This window comes from Rhinolophus sinicus, chromosome 13 (genome assembly GCF_057876585.1).
Source record: "Rhinolophus sinicus isolate RSI-liver-muscle chromosome 13, RSI-T2T, whole genome shotgun sequence".
Classification (NCBI taxonomy): Eukaryota; Metazoa; Chordata; class Mammalia; order Chiroptera; family Rhinolophidae; genus Rhinolophus; species Rhinolophus sinicus.
In genome coordinates this window covers 25,769,892-25,787,368 of record NC_142513.1, presented here as the reverse complement: position 1 = coordinate 25,787,368, position 17,477 = coordinate 25,769,892, and the positions used below count along the sequence as shown (strand labels likewise).

At 50.6% G+C, this 17,477-nt stretch overlaps 1 protein-coding gene and 1 pseudogene across 6 annotated transcripts; one reads left to right on the top strand and one right to left on the bottom strand.

Annotated features, from left to right (window-relative positions):
• Positions 1 to 713: 713 nt before the first annotated feature.
• MAVS (mitochondrial antiviral signaling protein) lies at positions 714 to 12,526 on the bottom strand. Of its 6 annotated transcripts, none has more exons than XM_019733793.3 (8): positions 12,387 to 12,475; positions 10,128 to 10,329; positions 8,997 to 9,180; positions 7,851 to 8,025; positions 6,484 to 6,656; positions 5,618 to 5,774; positions 3,164 to 3,678; positions 714 to 2,276 (listed from the first exon to the last, which is right to left on the bottom strand). In XM_019733793.3, exons 3-8 carry the CDS (start codon positions 9,111 to 9,113, stop codon positions 1,827 to 1,829), a joined length of 1,587 nt encoding a protein of 528 aa, XP_019589352.3. In that variant the 5' UTR covers positions 9,114 to 9,180; positions 10,128 to 10,329; positions 12,387 to 12,475; the 3' UTR covers positions 714 to 1,826. The 6 variants fall into 6 exon arrangements, with proteins under 6 accessions (XP_019589352.3, XP_088645372.1, XP_019589351.3 ...); XM_088789246.1 differs by having other exon boundaries at positions 10,128 to 11,689; positions 12,387 to 12,431; XM_019733792.3 differs by lacking the exon at positions 10,128 to 10,329 and having other exon boundaries at positions 12,387 to 12,526.
• Positions 12,527 to 13,515: 989 nt separating this feature from the next.
• On the top strand, positions 13,516 to 16,825 carry LOC148756039 (putative ribosome biogenesis protein RLP24 pseudogene; annotated as a pseudogene).
• Positions 16,826 to 17,477: the final 652 nt, after the last annotated feature.

Sequence of the window (17,477 nt, the reverse complement as noted above, 5' to 3'; positions counted from 1 at the left end):
GGAGGGAGGCGGAAGCACCGAGGGCAGGTTAAGAGTAAGGGTGATGGGGAGTTGTACCGACAGCTTGGGTAAGGACCACTCCCAGTTTCAAGGTGCAGGTTGTTGGATTTGCAGTTGAGGGTTGAAGAGAAGTTCAGAGGTAGAGGTACAGATCATTGAAAATAGAGGTTGTGGAAGTCCCTGAGGGCAGTGCGGACTGTAGCAGCCAAAGCAGGGCTCAGAACACTACAGGCTGACAGCCTAGGGGTGGGCCACAGTGACCTTCACCCCCCGATGTCTCCCCAGGGCTCTAGTCCCTGTCCCTTGTAGAGCCCAGAAATGGAAGCAGCTCCTGAGGCTGCTGTGCCTGCCCCTTGTCCAGCGATGGCCACCCAAAAAGAAGCCACGAGGATACCCACAAGCCATCTGGCTGCTGGGGGTCACCCCAGCCCCTATCCTACAGTTTCCCCAGTGGACGTGCCTTTCTCCCCACTCCCCAACAATTTCCCAACACACAGGATAAAGTAAGAGGCAAACTTAAAGTCAGGGGAGGCAGTAGGGTCTGAGCACACCCTTAAAGGTGTAGCCACGTGCTCCAGCCCCTCCAGTTTGAATAGTGATAACATGTTCCCCACCCTTAGTAAATGCCAGGAACCATTCTAAGGTTTATAAACTCATTTAATCTTCACAACAACACTAGGATATATATATATATATATATATATATATATATATATATATATATATATATATATATATATATAAATTAGATACATATTTACTATTCATCTCCCCAAGAGCACAGAACGAGGGAGAGGCAAAGCAGAATGCAGGCCTAGATCACCCTATACTGCAGAGTTGACCCCTTACCTACTGGGCACTCTGCCACTCCTGCCCTCATCTCTACCAGGCTGGGCAGGGGAGAGGTGGGAGAAGAATTTAGTGGCCACCCCCTCTGGACCAGGCACTTGACAGACACCTCTATGCGTCAATCTCTGAAGATCGCAGTAAAAGGTGAGCCATGATACTCATAGTCCACGTTGAGAAGCAAGACCAGAGAAGTTGATCATTGGCCCAGGCCACACAGCCCAGGAAGGGGTGGAGCTGAAATCCAAACTTTGTCCTGAGCTCTGCCCCACAGGTCCCCTCCCCAACCCTCATAGGGATGGGGACCAAGAGGGAGGGAAAGAGGAGAAGGGGATGAGGAGGCTGGAAAAGGGCTCCAGAGGGTGACTTCAGGCCTCCCCATGGTCCACAGGAACCTCTGGACCTCCTCCCCACCTTGCCTAGTATGGATGGAGGACCCAAGGGGCAGGGGACCAGAAGTAACTCTGGTGCTTTCCAGAGTAACGGCCTCAGGTTGGGCCACCAGGGGTAAGGAGCAAGGTCCTGTGGGTCGCCCACCCCAGACATCTGCTGTCAGCTGCCAGGGACCAGAGCAGGATGGGAGGCATTGCCAACGCCCTGTACCCTCCAGTGGCAACTCCTGATCTGTGGGCTTGGGCAAAGAGGAATAAGGCCTGGAAGAGGCACCTCCTCCAGAGGGCAAGGGTGACAACCCAAATTGCAGGCTGGATGAGGACAGGAGCTCAGGGGCAGCCCAGGGCCCAAAAAGCTGAGGATGGTGAGGGAGCTGCAGAGTGCACGAGCTGGGACAGAAATACTGCCATCCAGGACTCAGTCGGTGGTGCAGGGTCTCCAGCCAGGCCTGTGGCCTGTGGCTCCTCTCTGACCCAGCCTCCACCAGCCCCACGAAAGGGACAAGGCAGGTGGGACTGGCTCCATGACTCGGGCTAGATGTACCCCAGGAAAGGGTGCAGATGCATGGCAGGGAGGGCCGAGGGAGTTCACTGGGGTAGGCGCCGCCGGTACAGCACGGCCAGGAGCATGGCCAGGAGTGCCCCAGCAGCAGCTGCCCCAAGCCACGGAGCCCGGTGGGCCCACCCACTGCACAGCAATTCCTCCTCCTCCACCTGGATCTGCTGGGCAACGTGTGTCCCAGTGTTGCCAGCCAGGTTGTCGATGCTGGGAGCCTCCTCCACGTGGATCCTCAGGATGTCCACTGACCTATATTCATTCTCCTCCGGAGTGTTGTCGGGGCCCATGCCCAAGTTGTCACTGTAGCTGATGGCAAGGTCCGCGGTGCAGCCAGAAAATGGCTGGCTGTCTATCTGGGATACCAGCCTGTTTGGCTTGCTCAGCTCTGACCCTGAGCCCAAGCTCTCAACGCTGCTGTCTGCACTGGGTGAGCTGCCTCCAGTGGTGGCACCTGTGGGCGCCGGAGACACTGGAGTGTCCTGGTAAAGAAAGGCGAGAACGGAAGAGACTGGGTATGGCAGGGGGACAAGCCAGGTTGGGCAGCGCCAGTCCTAGGCGAGGGCATGAACTAGCACCCCAATACTGCAGTTCCCAGCCCACAGGGCCCATGACGCCACCCTCTCTTGGGGACTCAACCCACTGATGGTGCAGAAAGGCGGGGGGGGGGGGAGGAAACCCAGGCCCTACAGCCACATCCTCCAAAGCAGCCCTATGGCTTCCTGTCAGTTCACCCCCACCGCTGGGAGCCCTTGCTGGTATGTGGCCCCTCATGCATCAACATTCAGCCGGGGCCTGAGGGTCATGGAGTGGCTGGGCACGAGGTCACAGGTCTGGCCATGTACCCAAGGGGCCCCATGGACTTGGTTCCTCTGGGCAGTCGTAGGGTCAGATGTGCAGGCAGAGAGGCAGCTGTGAGGGCTGCTGGGTCCGAATGGCTGCCCAGGCTGTGTGTGCTGGGACTGCTGTCTGTAAAATTCTGATCATGGAGAGACAGGCTGGGTATCCCAGTGATGAAGAGCAAAGGGTCGAGGCAGACAGGCCACCCTGCTCTACCCCTGACTACTTTCTCATCTACAAAAGGGCATTGCCAAGCGTACCAGGGAGCTGTGTGCCCTAAATGGGTTAACGCATGTGACTAGTGGGGTGGCCCACCAGGCCTGACCTCACTGAGATATCCACACTTAATAGCCCTAATGATTCTTATTACTCTAAAGGACATGGTGTGGGGTCTGGATGAGGCTGGTACTCAGCTGTCCCTACACCCACAAAAAGAGGCTCTGGGCCTGCCCAGGATGGAGACAGGATGGAGACGAGGACAGGGCCAGGGGACGGGACTAGATCACTGCCGGGAGGGACGAGGACTCACCTCCGAGGGTCTGTTGCTGCTCCTGACGGTAGGTACTGGGTTGGCAGGCGCCTTGCTGGGCACCGTGCTTGTGGGCATCCTGTGGTCAGGGACCGAGCCAGTAGGCACCTTGGGTGGCACTGTGCCAGCACGCGTTGAGTTGATGGGCAATTTGGATGGTGCTAGACTGGTGAGCACATTAGTGGGCATTATACCAGAGGGCTTTGAGCTGGTGGGTAACTTGGAAGGCACTGTGCCGGTACTTGCTGAGTGGGGGGACACCATGGAGGACGCTGTGCTGGTGGTCACAGAGTTGTTGGGCACCCCTGCCCCACTGGTGCAGATGGTAGCCTCAGCCTGGTCACCAGCGCCCCATGCAGAAGGCAAGCCAGTGGAGGAGGAGGAGGTACCAGTAGACAGAGGTGACACTGGGGTTCTAGGCAAGGAGCTTGCCCTGGGGGTGGAACGGGGCAGGGCTTGAAAGGAGACAGTCGGAGACACAGGTCCACGGGGCAATGTGAGGCTAGAGACCATGCCTGCAGGGAGCAAAACAAAAGGGGAGACACAAACCCACAGGAGTGTTACCCTAAAGTCACAGTCTCCCTGGGATCAGAGGGCTGGAGAAGGGTCCCTCTGCCCTAGCTCACACCATCTCTACAGCACTGACTGAGGCCTCCCAACCTCCTACCCATGGAGGAGACTCCATAGTCCCTTTGGTCACTATTCCCAGGCCTGAAGGCCCAACAACTGCAGGCACATGCTTGGGCCTGTCTATCCTCAGTCCTTGACCTACAGCTGCGAGTCTGTTCTCTCACAAGAGTGAAATGGTCCATTTCTCTAACAGCCTTGAAGATCATTATTAATTATCTGCTTGCTTGTTCTTCTTTTGCCTGGAACACCCCTTTTTTCTCCTGTGTTTGCCTTTTCCATCTTCTCCCTAGCCTGGAATCCTGGATGCTCCTCCCACCGCCATCTTTTCTTCCTGCCCCTCCTCTAGGGGGAGCAATCCTGGACCAGGGCCAGGGGCAGCAGGATGGCTCAAGCAGAAGAGCTCATACCAGTCATGTGACCCCGGAGGCCCAGTCAACCCCCAGTGTGTGAAAATCTCCTAGGAGGCCTAAGGGCTTGGCGTGGGGCGAGTAGGGGGTGTGGTGTAGGGACAAAGTCACCCTGGGGAGAGGGCCTGCCCTGGGGGAAGCAGGTGGTAATAGTCCATAAAGGCAGTATATCAGGATTTCCCTTGGAACTCTGAGAATGCACATGCCTGGGCCTACGGCTAACAAAAGCCATGAGTGATTCTGATGTGCCCTCCACCCCAAATCTAACACCACAGAATCTCGTGGAATTCTGTGCCCACAACCATATTGAAATCTAAGTGCCCTTTGCCTTCCAGGTCCACACAGCATTTCCTGAAAGGTATTCCATGGCAAGCTGACACTGCAAAACGCACGTGGGTGCTTAGGGCAGAGTTTTGAGGCGACAGGAGTGGGGAGCACTAAGATGGTCTTTAACTGCTCATGTGCCTTGTGGCTGCCCTGAGGGCTGGCGGGTGACCAGTGTCGTGTAGAACACAGTTTGGGAAATACTGGAACAGAGAGATGCCAGCTTAGGGAGTCAGAGTAGACAACTCTATATTCCTGAGGGGGAGCGGCGAGGTCTGGTGTGGGGTTCCAGGCCCTTGGCTGATGAAGACCATACTTCCTCTGGGGGCTGAGCAGTTTTAGGGCTTTCCTGGGGGCTAGCAACCCTTTAGGGTAGAACAGTGCCTAAGGGCTCCCCTGCCAGCAGCAGGCCCAGCCCTGCACTCTCCCGTCTGCACTGTCCGCCAGGTGCTGGTAGATCTCTACAGACTCCTCCTGGTAGAGTAAGCAGTGGCCCAATTCTCTTCTTTTACCTGTATCCACGGCCTCTGCAATGTTACTTTGTCAGCTCTCTCACCGAGGGATGGAATCTGTTTCCCTACTCCTTGACTCTGGGCTGGCCTTGTGCCTTGCTTTGGCCCCAGAATAAGGCAGGAGGAACACTCACTCCACCTATGCCCTAGGAACCTTCCCTTCCTCGGAACTCTGCGCAGCTGCCATGAAACGAGTTTGTCTGCTGGAGGATGACAGACTCATGGAAGAGAACTAAGGTGCCCAACCAATAGCCATAAGCAAAGCTTATAGGTACAGTAGTGTACACAAGAGGGATTTCAGCCAAGATCCGAAGAAGTATCCAGCTGAACCAGCCCAATTACTGACCCACAGAATCATGAGCCAAATTAATAATCATAGTTTAAGCTACTAAGTTTTGGGGGACTGTTTGTTAACACAGCAAATGCTAACCGATACACTTTTTAAGGAATTGGGCTGCTCTATGGGCTGATCTCCCTTTATTCCCACCCTTGCCTCCTGTTCAAGGAAGCCAGACGGGCAACTCTAGAGCTCACCTCACTGAGAGGTCGGAGAGGCCCTATAACTCCAGATTCACACATACCTGCTGTGTGGGTACTGCCCAGTTCTGTGTCCTGCTCCGAAGGCCCACTGGAGGTCAGAGGACTGAGGGCTGCCATGTCAGAGGAGGGCTCCAGGGGGCCACCGGGCTTGCTCAGTATAGCCCCAGAGCTGGATGTCTGTGGGGCCTTCTTTGAGCTCTGCAAGAGGGACAACGGTGAATAAGGCAGATGCTTCTCCCAGGAGCTGGCAAAGGGCAGCTTATACTTGTGGGGCAGCTTCTGTAGGCCTGAGCCTACACCGTGGAGCACAGGAAACAAGGACGCCCTTGTCTTGGCTTTGGTCATTGCCATATCCTCTGACTACAAGTGACTTTGAACCTACCTCATAGAAAACACGCACACCATCCCCTGGAGAGTCCCTAACCATCTGTCTGGCCCTATAGAAAGTTGCCCTTCTCTAAGGCCATTGCTCAGACCCCTTTCTTGGGCTTCAAGTCCATGGTTTGGAGTCTCCGGACAATCACTGGCAACTCATCATATCCCACCACTAGAATCAGTCATCTTTCCCCCAAACTTCACTTTCCTGGCAATAAATACAGCTCCACCATCCACCCGCAACCCCATCACCTCCTGCTCCATCACCCCCTCTCATCTGGTCAACATCTCACATGCACCATTGCAAAGACCTCAAACTGTGACCTCACAGCTGGTTGACAAGAGGGCTGGGGCTGCCACAGGGGACAGCCCTGATCAACAGACTGAGAAAGATCCTCACTGGGGGAGCCCTGGGGTTCTGAGCAGAGATTAGGCACGATTTTTCGGGGGCAGGAAGGGGCTTCTGGAAGATTCAGTGAGCAGAAGTGGGCAGACAGCAACAGAGAATACAAGGTCAATTATGAGGACGCACCTCTCCCAGGGACTCTGGTGACTGGGTGTCTTGGACAGGCATGGGGTAACTTGGATCCTCGTCTCTGTAGCTGTTGTTGGAGGCACTGGGGGCCACAGCAGGTGTGGAGCGCCCTGGAACCTCAGCAGGAACTAACGGTGGCTCCAGTGGGGCAGGGGGGCATTTCTGGTTCACTGGAAAACAAAGATATAGTGAAGTCAAGGAGGAATCAGGGGGGGTTCCCAGTGATAAGAGAGGCCTGGGTGCTCTTGGACCCCCAGGGCCATGGCTATTGGCCCCCCACAGCTCCAAAAGCTGTCCTGATGTGAGATGTACTCCTCAGAGGAGACAAGCTTCACTGAGGGAAGGACAAGGAGAGGAAGGCAGAGCGAAGGGGGAGGGGTGCCTCACTGGCCTGTCACCATCCAGACTAGGTCAGTAGTCACCACTTCTGTCCCTGGGTGTTCTGAGACCCAGTGGCTTTCTCCTCCTCCTTGTGAGTGTCTGTCACCACTAACTGACCCCTGACCTGATCCTGCCGCCTCAGCCCTTCTCCTTTGCCCCCACCACAGCCGTTTGTATTCAGGGGATCACTGTTAATCTCCAAGTGAAGAGACAAGTTTGGAGAGAAGGGAGGGAGGGAGGGAAGGAAGGAAGGTAGAGAAAAAAGAAGACAAGCAGGGGAATGTTCTAAGGCTATATCTCCAGGCAGGGCCTCAGGAGTTGTCTCTATTCTGAAATATAAATAAAGCTGGTTTGAGTTTTCTTCCTGTCTCAGCCCCTCAGACCCTGACCTCACAAAATCCCCCTCTGGGCACTTGGCCTGGCAGGGAGTATTGAGGGAAGCTGAGGGGTAACTGGGGAGCTGGGGTGGGGAACCTAGAAGACTTTAAGGAAAACCAGGGGAGTGGAAGAGGCAAAGGGAAAGGAAGAAACCACGAGAAAGAAAAAGGAGACAGTGAAGGGAGAGAAAAAGGAGAGAGCAGTGGAGAGAGAAAAGGTGAACTGAGGGAGAAGAGGTGGGAGGAAGTGAGAAAAGAAATGGGAAGCAAACGTCACAGCCACAAAAATGAGAGGAGGCTCCATTTGCTGAGTACTTGACATGCCAGCGTCCCATGGTCTCCACCGCAGCCCTATGAGGTAGATGTTGCCATGAGCCCTGTTTTACAGAGAAGACCGAGGCTCAGGAAAATTAAGGGAGCTGGCAAAGGGACACAGCTATTAAGTAGCTGCGCTAGGATGTACAGTCAGGTTTGTCTACTGCCCAGGAGTGATGGGAGGGAGGGTGACAGAGGAAGGGAGGAGATACAAAGGCAAGGGGACAAGGAGAGGGGAGGCTAGGGGAACAGACAAAGGTTCCAAGAGGAGGGTCAGGGCAGGAGGCTTACAGGGCAGGTTTCTCTGGTAGACACGGGCCACTTCGTCAGCGAGACCAGTCAGCTCACAAGCCCTCAGTCCCCGGATGAGGTATTCCACCCAGCCACTCCGGCGCTTAAGGCTGTTGAAGAGTTCCCAGATGGTGTTCTGGTTCCCCCTGCGATCGTAGTAGGCCCGCAGTAGGTCCTGGAAGACACAGCCCATCTCCTTGCTCAAGCCAAGTGGCCCTGACCCCTTCCCCACTCAGGAGGGGCACCAAGAGGAGGCAGCCACCTGAAACTGGGTCAGAGCCCAGGACAAGGCTAGGGTTTGAGTTCAAGTTTAAAGGCAATGAAATAGCTGCAGAGCTTTTAAATCTACCTGAATCCCTACATACAAGCAAGCAACCAGATAGCAGAAACAAAACCCACAGAAAATACAGAGGGTGCCAAAAAAATGTGTACACATTTTAAGAAAGGGAAAAAAACTGTATTAAAATTGTAATACTCAACATATACTGATAACAAAAGATGAATACAAGTCATGTGTATAATCTTTTTGGCACTCCCAGTATTTACTGAAGAACAAGGTGATGAGGTATCCCTATAAACCCCAAAATACAAGGGGAAAGGGCCAAACCCCATCAGCCACAGACCCGCATGCTACCAGCATATGTGGGGAGGAAGCAGAGAACAGAGGGGTTCAATCTGCGAACAGCAAAAACTGGGAAGGGTCTGGCTGGCTTCACTAGGTGCCCACAGCAAGTTCTGAGGGGGCTTGGGGTGGTCTGGCACCCATAAACTCTCAAAACTGAGCCCTGGGATCCCTACCAGGACAGGGTCTCACAACAAGGAGAATAAAATAAAAACTGAGCCGGAACAAGGACAAGAGAAATGAAGAAAAAGAAGGTGCCAATAGAAGTGGGTGAGGGGCCCGGAGCCTGGAAACCTCAGGCAGCCAGCGCCATATTGTTGAGCATTACATCAAAACGACACAAGAGGGAGCTCAGGAAAGTTGGAAAGGCTACCCTGAACCACAATTCTGAAAGTTAGAGAAGCCACAAGGGAAGGAAGTGGGATACAGACAAGATGGAAGGAAGGAGTCGGCTCTGGCTTGGATGAAGCTCTGAATTCCACAGCCCTGCCCCCAGTCTGGCTACCTGACATGCCATGGCTCACCTGGTCACTTGGTGTGAGGCAAGACAGGTGAGGCAGAATCTCCAGAACATGAATACAGTCAAAATTTCGGAAATTATAGCGGATATACTGGAAAGTCTTGTCCTCGGCAAACGTCATCACTGTTCAGGCTCTGTAGTGACCAAGGGCTCTGGCCCATGGAAGGACTGAGACAGAGGACAAATGACTGGAAGAAAACAGATGACACATGGCAACAGGGTTGGGAGTGGGGTTGGGCAAAAGGCAGTTCTTTCTTTGTCATCTCTGGAATTTTGGCTTTTATCTTTAATCAATCCCAGAGGCCCTCAAGGAATGTGCTTAAAAACAAATTGATGACCAAAAAAAAGAAAAATCAGACTCAGAAGTCTTAGGGCCCATTTCTGCCCTGAGAGTTGTTCAGTATTGGGGAGGGTCTGGCTTCCCACCATGGTCCTCAGATCTGTATGTGCCCCTAGCCACTCACAGCAAGAAGACTCCACTTAGAAGTGCTGCTTCTTTGAGGTACACTAGGGAAAAAAAAGAAGCCCAACATAATAATAGGATCCATCCTACTTTAATGGTGAAGAAAATGAAGTATTAAGAAATAAAGGAAAAAAAGGGGAAAAATTTTAAAAAAAAAAGAAAAAGAAATAAAGGGGGCTTGCTTGTTAGTGCAAAAGCAAAGAACTGAGGTCTTCAGGATTCAGGATCAGATTCTTTCCAGAACACGACTGCAGGGCCACCATCAAAGCAGTTTGCTACATACAGGTTCTTAGGGTAGGAGGCTGAGTTCCACTGCCCTGAACTCACTATCGACCTGGAGCAAGTTACCCGTCTTTTCCAGGCTTGTCCTCACCCCTAAAACGGATCAGAGAGCTTGTTTTGACAATACAGTAGTTCTGCCTTATGAGCTTGAAATGTGTAAGTGCCTCACATACAAGCAAGTACTGCCAGTTGCTTATGGAGCACTTACAATTTGCAATTACATGCATTTGTTTGTGTGCTGTTTATTTGCCTCCCCTCTGGGGAGAGCTGCAGGGAATCAGAGAAATGAGATTTCTGCCATCATCCAATTTATATTCTACTGGGGTGGGACAGATAACAAATCAGTAAACATATACATAAATAAGAATCTCAGAGAGTAATAAACATTACCAAGAAAACAAAGCGGGGTAACGAAACAGAAGCCCTGGAGAAGGGTGTGCTGCTGGCTGGGCTGGTCAGGGAAGCCTTTCTGAATTGGCTGCGTTTGAGTTGTGCCGCTCGTTCGGTGTTTCAGGCAGAGGCACAAGTGAGAAATCCTAAAGTGGAAACCAGCTCAGCTTGTCTGAAGAATAGAAAGCAGGTCTCGGCGCGTCTGAATAGAAAACAAGTCGCTGTGGTCCAGGCTTAGAAAGCTAGGGGGAGGGGTGGAGATCAAGAAAGTTGAGAGGAGCTGCCACATAGAGTGTTACCGGAAAGGGTGTTGGGTTTCATTTGAAGGGTTCTGAACAGGGAGGGGACGGGGAGGATCTATGTTAAAGATCTCTCTGGTGGTTGTGAGGACCTTGGACTATGGAGACGCCAGGATAGCAACAAGGAAACAAGTCAGAAGGCCACAGCAGGGCACAGACACATGTACGGCTGGGGTGGTAACCAGCAGTGGGGAGAGAGAGGTGGTTGGATTCCTGGTGTTTTGTGGGTTTGGGAGGTGAGGAAAGGAGAAAAATCAAGGATGACTCTTTGGGCGCTGGGTGGATGGATGGTGCTATTTAGCCAGTCAGAGAATCCAGGGGAGGAGCAGTGGTGCACAGGGAACTCCAGAGCTCCATTTTGAACAAGTGAAGCTTGAAATGCTATTGAATGTCCAAGTGGGTTTTCAGGGAGGGAAGGGGGCACAGAGAGGGCCAGGCTGAAACGAGGGGTCAGGCTTGAGTGAGACCTCTAGGAGACAGCACTACAAAGTGCCCAAAAGCTGCTGAGGCAACCAGTCTCTTGCCAAATGGGAAACCGGGCAGCAGTCCTGTCTACTGGCTTCACAGCCTCCAGTTGCATGACTTGCTTTGCCAACCACCAGGTGCTACATTCCTAGTGGGACAAGTGCTAATGATAGAGGTCAAGAGGATTAGGAAGGGAGGGCCGGGGTTCCTGGGAGATTTCAGGAGATGAGCAAAGAATAACTCTGTGGTAGCTAATAGACCCTTTTCTCCTTCCCTCCCATGGCATCCAGGGAGGCACCAGGAGAGTCAGGTGATAACATTTTTCTGCATCCCAGCCTCAGCCCTTAAGGCACAGAGTTTGGGGGGCAATGGATTATGACATGATCCCACCAAAAAGAAAAGAAGCCCATAGTTGTTCACATTTATTGAGGATCCACTATAGGCAGGCACACCCTAAGTTTCTCTCATTTAATCCGTGCCACAAATCCATGATAGAAGTGATGCCAAGTTGCACAGCTGACCAGTGGCCCTGACAGGATTTGAACCCAGGTCTTGCTGTCTCACTGCCACTCACCATACACTTTGCAGGTCATAGGAGCCCCTGCAGCAAGTGAAACTCACACAACCCCTGCCTTCAAGTTCAGGAAAGGGCCAAGGTCAGCATCTGAGTGAGGGGGGTCACTGGGTGAGGGTGCACCTGAGAGGATGCAACATTTAGTCCCGAACCGTGCCCTCCACAGCAGCGCGGTTCTCAGGTCGCTGACTCTCCTTCCAGATGTTTTTGAGACTCCACAGCATCTATACGGGAAACGTCGTTTGGGGTTTTGGGGTTTGTTGTTTTGTTTTTTTCAATGTTTTCCTGGGACCTCTTTCCGATCTCAGAGATGGGCAGCGAAGGTTCCGGATCCACTCGGCGAGGAGTTTCCGACCCGACTGTCCGAGGGGTCTGAGTGCTTTTGATGAATACCCACCCGCGCGGGAAAGGCGAGGCCTCACAGCCCCACAGACCCAGGTCCCACGGAGGGCAGGGAGGCTGTTCTTCTGAGCAGGTGTCACCACCGAAAACTGTCAAAACCTAGGGAGGGCGGTAACCCTCCCCCCCGAGGCACGGCCAAGGCCACCGGAGGTTGGCGCACCCGAGCTAGGCCTTGCCCGGGGGTCACCCTGGGCCTGAGCAGGGCAGCGGCAGGGCCTCAGCGGCCGGCGCCCGTTTCCTTCCTTTCCAACCTTCCCCCTCAGCCCAAGCAGACGCTCCTTGCCACCCACTTCCCGACCCCCTGGGAGCCCTCGCGGCCCCAAACTCCAAGTGCCTTAGGACTCTCTCTTCCCGAGCTCCGCGCGCCCTGTCCCCTCCCCAGCCTCCCGCGCGCCCCGGACCTCGTGAACTCTGGCGGATTCCAAGTCCCACTTGGCTCCTGACGTCGCGGGCCACCTCCCCGAAAGGCGTCTGTATGCCCTGAGCCCAGAGGACTAGGCGCCTGGGCTGCGACCTTACCTCGGGTAGCCACGACCCGGCGACCGGCCGACAGCCGCCGACTGCCACTTGCCGCCAGAACCCTCCCCCGCCAGGGGCGGGGCCATTGGTCGCACGGCGGGGGCCGAGCTTCGCGGTCCGCGCAGGCCGCTGGGAGACTGGGGGTGGCACTAGGCCTAGATTTAGAGGCCAGGACGCTCCGGTCTAGCACTCCGGACGGACCTACGTTCCTGCAGGGGCGCAAAGGAGCAAATTTTCTTTCTCTGTTGGTCTCAGGCAGCTTTCAGGGGAAGTCCAGGGTCTAGTTAAAAACCAAGTGGGCTCCAGACTTCCGAGTCTGTGCCCTGTTGAGTTCCTAAGCTTTCTACACAAAGCAATCCCTCCTCCTGCCCAGTGATTTGAGCGGGGAGAGGCTTTATGTGGTTCGCTCTTGGGAGCCCAGGGTCTAGCACACAGTACTCAACAAACGTACCCAGCCAGATGAGTGCCCAGCCAGGTGAGTGCCCAGCCAGGTGAGTGCCCAGCCAGACGACGTGCGTGCTGGGCCTGAGAAAGCAGGATCCGGGTGCAGGACACAAGTACCAAGGCTGCTTACCTGGCTCCCTCAGTGTGGGCCTTGAGTGCTGTGTGAGAAAGGCCTCTCCACCCAAAGGTAAGGGGCGGGAGACTTCCCGCAGTGCTTGCCAGCCACCTCGTCCTTCCTCTGATGGGGCACAGGACACTTGCAGGGGCAGAAGCTGGCAATTACTGAGGGCCCCCTGTGTTCCAGGTACAGGCTTCAAGTTCCTATCTTAGGTCTCTTTAAATGCTCACAATAATGAGATAGAAGTTTATTTTTTCTGTTTTAAAGAGAGACTTAAAGCTTTGGGGAAAGGTTTGGCTGTTCTTACTAAAGTTTAAACATGCCAACCCTCTCACTCAGCACCCACTCCTACCTATACATCCATCTAGAAACACTCACAATAGATAATGTTCATAGTAGCTTTATTCACAATAGGCAAACTCTGGAAACAACCCAAGGGTCCATCAGCAGGAGAATGGAGAGACAAACTCTGGTGTGCTCATACCATGGAATAGTATACAACAGTGAAAAAGAACAAGCTATTGATATACACAACTTGTCTGAATCTCACCAGCATGAATGGGCACCATGGCTAACCAAGCCAAGCACAGAAAGTTCGTGCTGTCTGTTCCAAGTCACAAGGTAAGGGTCAAAAACAGGCAAAACTCATCTACATAAATAGAAATCTACATAAATAGTATTCACAACACTCTGGGGAGGTTGAGGGGTGGAGTACAAGGGAGCCTTCCGGTGGGATGGAAATATTCTGTATCTTGATATGAGTGTTGGGTACATGGGCTTGTGCATATGTAAAAATGCATCAGCTGTACACTTAAGATTGTTACTGCAACTTTAAAAGGAAAGACATCTGAGAGTTTAAGAGGTTTGGCCTAGATCACATGCAAATGCCTGAATACATGCCTGTCTCCAAAGCCAGTGCTCCCAAACTGAATTGTAGGAGGATGCCTTTTCAGATGATAATTGATTACTTGGAAACCTTGTGGATATTTCACAACATTCAGCATTTACAAAATGTTAATATCACACCTGAACTCAACTAACTGTAATAAAGGCACATCTGCCTTGTTTAGCCAAGACAGGGTTAACAGTAATTGGTTCAAGAATTACTCCTGCCTGCTACCCACCCCCAATCCAGTGACCTCATATCTAATTCTTGCAGGAAGAGTGTTGGAAGTGCGGTGAATTGCTTCCAAATGTAGTTGCCACCCTGTTTTTGTTGGACTTCATAGGGCATTTAAAAAAAAATACAGCTCCCTCAAAAACACAATGAGATACTGTCTTAGTCCATTTGGGCTGCTATAACAAAAATCCATAGACTAGTGGCTTAATCAACAAACATTTATTTCTGAGTTCTGGAAAGTTGGGAAGTCCAAGATCAAGATGCTGATGGATTTGGTGTCTGATAAGGGCCCACTTTCTGGTTTATAGACATAATCCTCACATGGCAGAAGAAGCAAGGTTGCTCTCTGGGGTCTTTAGAAGAGCACTAATTCCATTGATAAAGGCTTCACCCTTATGACCTAATCACCTCCCAAAGACTCCCACCTCCAAATACCACTACGTTGGGGATTAGGTTTCAATATATGAATTGTGGTGGGGTTGGGGGGACAAAAACATTCAGTCTATAGATATCAACCATTGGGATGGCTGTTATTAAAACAACCAGAAAATAACAAGTGTTTGGCAAGGATGTGGAGAAATTGGAACCCTTGTACATTGCTGGTGGGAATGCGAAATGGTGAAACCGCTGTGGAAAACAATATGGTGGTTCCTTAAAAAATTAGAAATAGAACTACATCTGGTCCAGCAATTCCACTTCTGGATACATACCCAAAGAACTGAAAGCAGAGACTGGAACAGATATTTGTACATCCATGTTCATAGTAGCATATTCACAACAGTCAAAAGGTAGAAGCGACCCAAATGTGTATCAGTGAATGAAGGGATAAACAAAATATGCGATATACACACAATGGAATATCATTCAGCCCTTGAAAGGGAAGGAAATTCAAACACATGCTATAACACGGATGAACTTTGAAGACATTATGCTAAGTGAAATAAGCCAGTCACAAAAGGAAAAATACTAAATGATTCTACTTACGAGTATATGAGGTACCTAGAGTAGTCAAATTCATAAAGATAAAAAGCAGAATGGTGGTTGCAGTGGAGAATAAAGAATTGGTATCTAATGGGTAGAGTTTCAGTTGAGGACAATGAAAAAGTTCTGTAGATGGATGGTGGTAATGAATGCATAACACTGTACTTAATGCCACAGAACTGTACACTTAAAATGGTTAAAATTGTAGATTTTATGTATATTTTGCCACAATAAAAATTCTGACCTACTTGGTTTCCTGTCACCTTTATCAGGAAACCAAAGAAGGGCACAACCTCACATCTATAGTATACCTGCTAAAACTCATAATCAAGAGGAAACATCAAACAAACTCAAAATGAGGGGCATTCAACAGCTGTCCTGTCCAATGCAGCAGCCACCTACCACATGTGACTATTATTTTAATTAAATAGAATATAAGATTCAGTTCCGCAACCCCACTAGCCACATTTTAAATGTGATTTTTCATGTAGCTAGTGGCTATCATATTGGACAGCACAGATATAGAGCATTTCTATCATGGCAGAAAGTTCTTTTGGAGAGCATTTTAAAAAAAAAGTTGTATTGGCCTTTCAAGCTCGGCATTTGGGTGGTGGGTCCCCATGGCATGTTACACATGAGTATGGAGACGTGTTATGTCTGGTAGGGACCCATATATCCCGGCCACTGCCTGATGTTTGTCCACAATGATTGCAAGGTGTTCAGATTCTGTAAATCCAAGTGTCATAAAAACTTTAAAAAGAAGCGCAATCTGGGATGGCCCAGTGGCTCAGGCGGTGGAGCTCCATGCTCCTAACTCCGAAGGCTGCCGGTTCGATTCCCACATGGGCCAGTGGGCTCTCAACCACAAGGTTGCCGGTTCAACTCTCGCAAGGGATAGTGGGCTGCAACTAGCAACGGCAACTGGACCTGGAGCTGAGCTGCAACCTCCACAACTAAGACTGAAAGGATAATAACTTGACTTAGAGAAAAAGTCCTGGAAGTACACACTGTTCCCCAATAAAGTCCTGTTCCCCTTCCCCAATAAAATCTTTAAAAAAAAAAAAAAAAAAAAAAAAAGCGCAATCCTCACACGTTCAGGTAGACTAAAGCATTCTGTGAAGCAGAAATGAACCTGTGAAGTACCAGTGAAAGTTGTGGAATAAAACTATTGATACAATGAAGAGCGCAAACAGAAATGCCAAGCTAAATTTATAATGAACAGGTTGAAGAAAAATAAAGAACTACAGAAAGTTCAGGACATTAAAGAAGTCAAGCAAAACATTCATCTCATTCAGCCCCCTTTGCATGCCAAGGAAAGCAGCTGGAAAACAAAATGGTACAGAAATTACAACAGGATGTGGACATGAAAGTTGTTTCTGAAAATCTTAACTGTCTGTAACCATTCCTATGAGTGCATTGGAAAATCTCCGTTAGAGACTTAGAACATCTAAATTAGTTTTTTTACATAAGGCGACTCAAATGAAAAAGGGATTAAAAATACATCTCTTCTACATTGCTATCTGAAAAACATCCGATATTATGGATGCTCGATTGCATCTCAATGTTAAATCTTCACTGAGAGATGTGTACTTACATAAAGCATGAAAATTTTGTAAACACATAAGTGAATCGTGGACATAACATGGTCATGCCACTTGGATAATGGCACTAGGTAGCAGTTATGTAATAACTAATGACAAAGATTCATGACTAGTGATATATAAAATTTTCTTTGCAGTAAAAAAAAAACGTTGTATTGGATAGCGCTGATCTATAATGTCAAGGCCATAAAAGACAAGGAAAGACTGAGGAACTATCCTAGATTAAAGGAGAATAAAAAGGTATAACAATTGAAAGCAATGTGGGATCCTGGGTTGGACCCTGAAACAGAAGAAGACATCAATGGGACAAATGAGCCTTACTAAGGCTTTTGGATTAGTTAATAATATTCTATCGGTATTAGTTTTCTGGGATTGCATCCCACCCTATTTCATGAGTAAAATTCACTGATCACTGTCCATTTATTAGTGGAAGGGTGAGTCTGGAGAGCGATCTACATGCCAGGCCACCTGCACCCCCCAGTGAGGGCTTTGGAGGGCTTTCCCTGGTAGAGTTTATCCCCAGGCAGGTGGCCAGTGTCTCCAGGCCAGTGCTCAAGGAGGGCTGTGACTCATGTGGTTCACATGTGATGACTCAGCAATCGCCAGCTCACATTTCCCCCCCAGAGAGCAAAGTCAGACTCAAAGAGAGTCCTGAGGGCCTCACGAAGGGATATGTTCTCATATCTGACTCCCTTCAGGGACCTCTCCAAGCCTGAAAAACAAAATATAAACCCCGCCTTTACAACCTCATTGCAAATAAGTTTTTAAACTGTTATTCTTTAAACTGTTTTATATTTTCATACTGTCAGTTTTATTACAAAAAAATA

Coding starts and splice junctions, on each gene's coding strand:
- MAVS (XM_019733792.3), bottom strand. CDS start 9,113: ATGACGTTTGCCGAGGACAAGACTTTCCAGTATATCCGCTATAATTTC. Junction 8,026..8,996: donor GCCTCACACCAAGTGACCAG/GTGAGCCATGGC, acceptor TGTGTCTTCCAG/GACCTACTGCGGGCCTACTA. Junction 2,277..3,163: donor GCAGCAACAGACCCTCGGAG/GTGAGTCCTCGT, acceptor TTTCTTTACCAG/GACACTCCAGTGTCTCCGGC.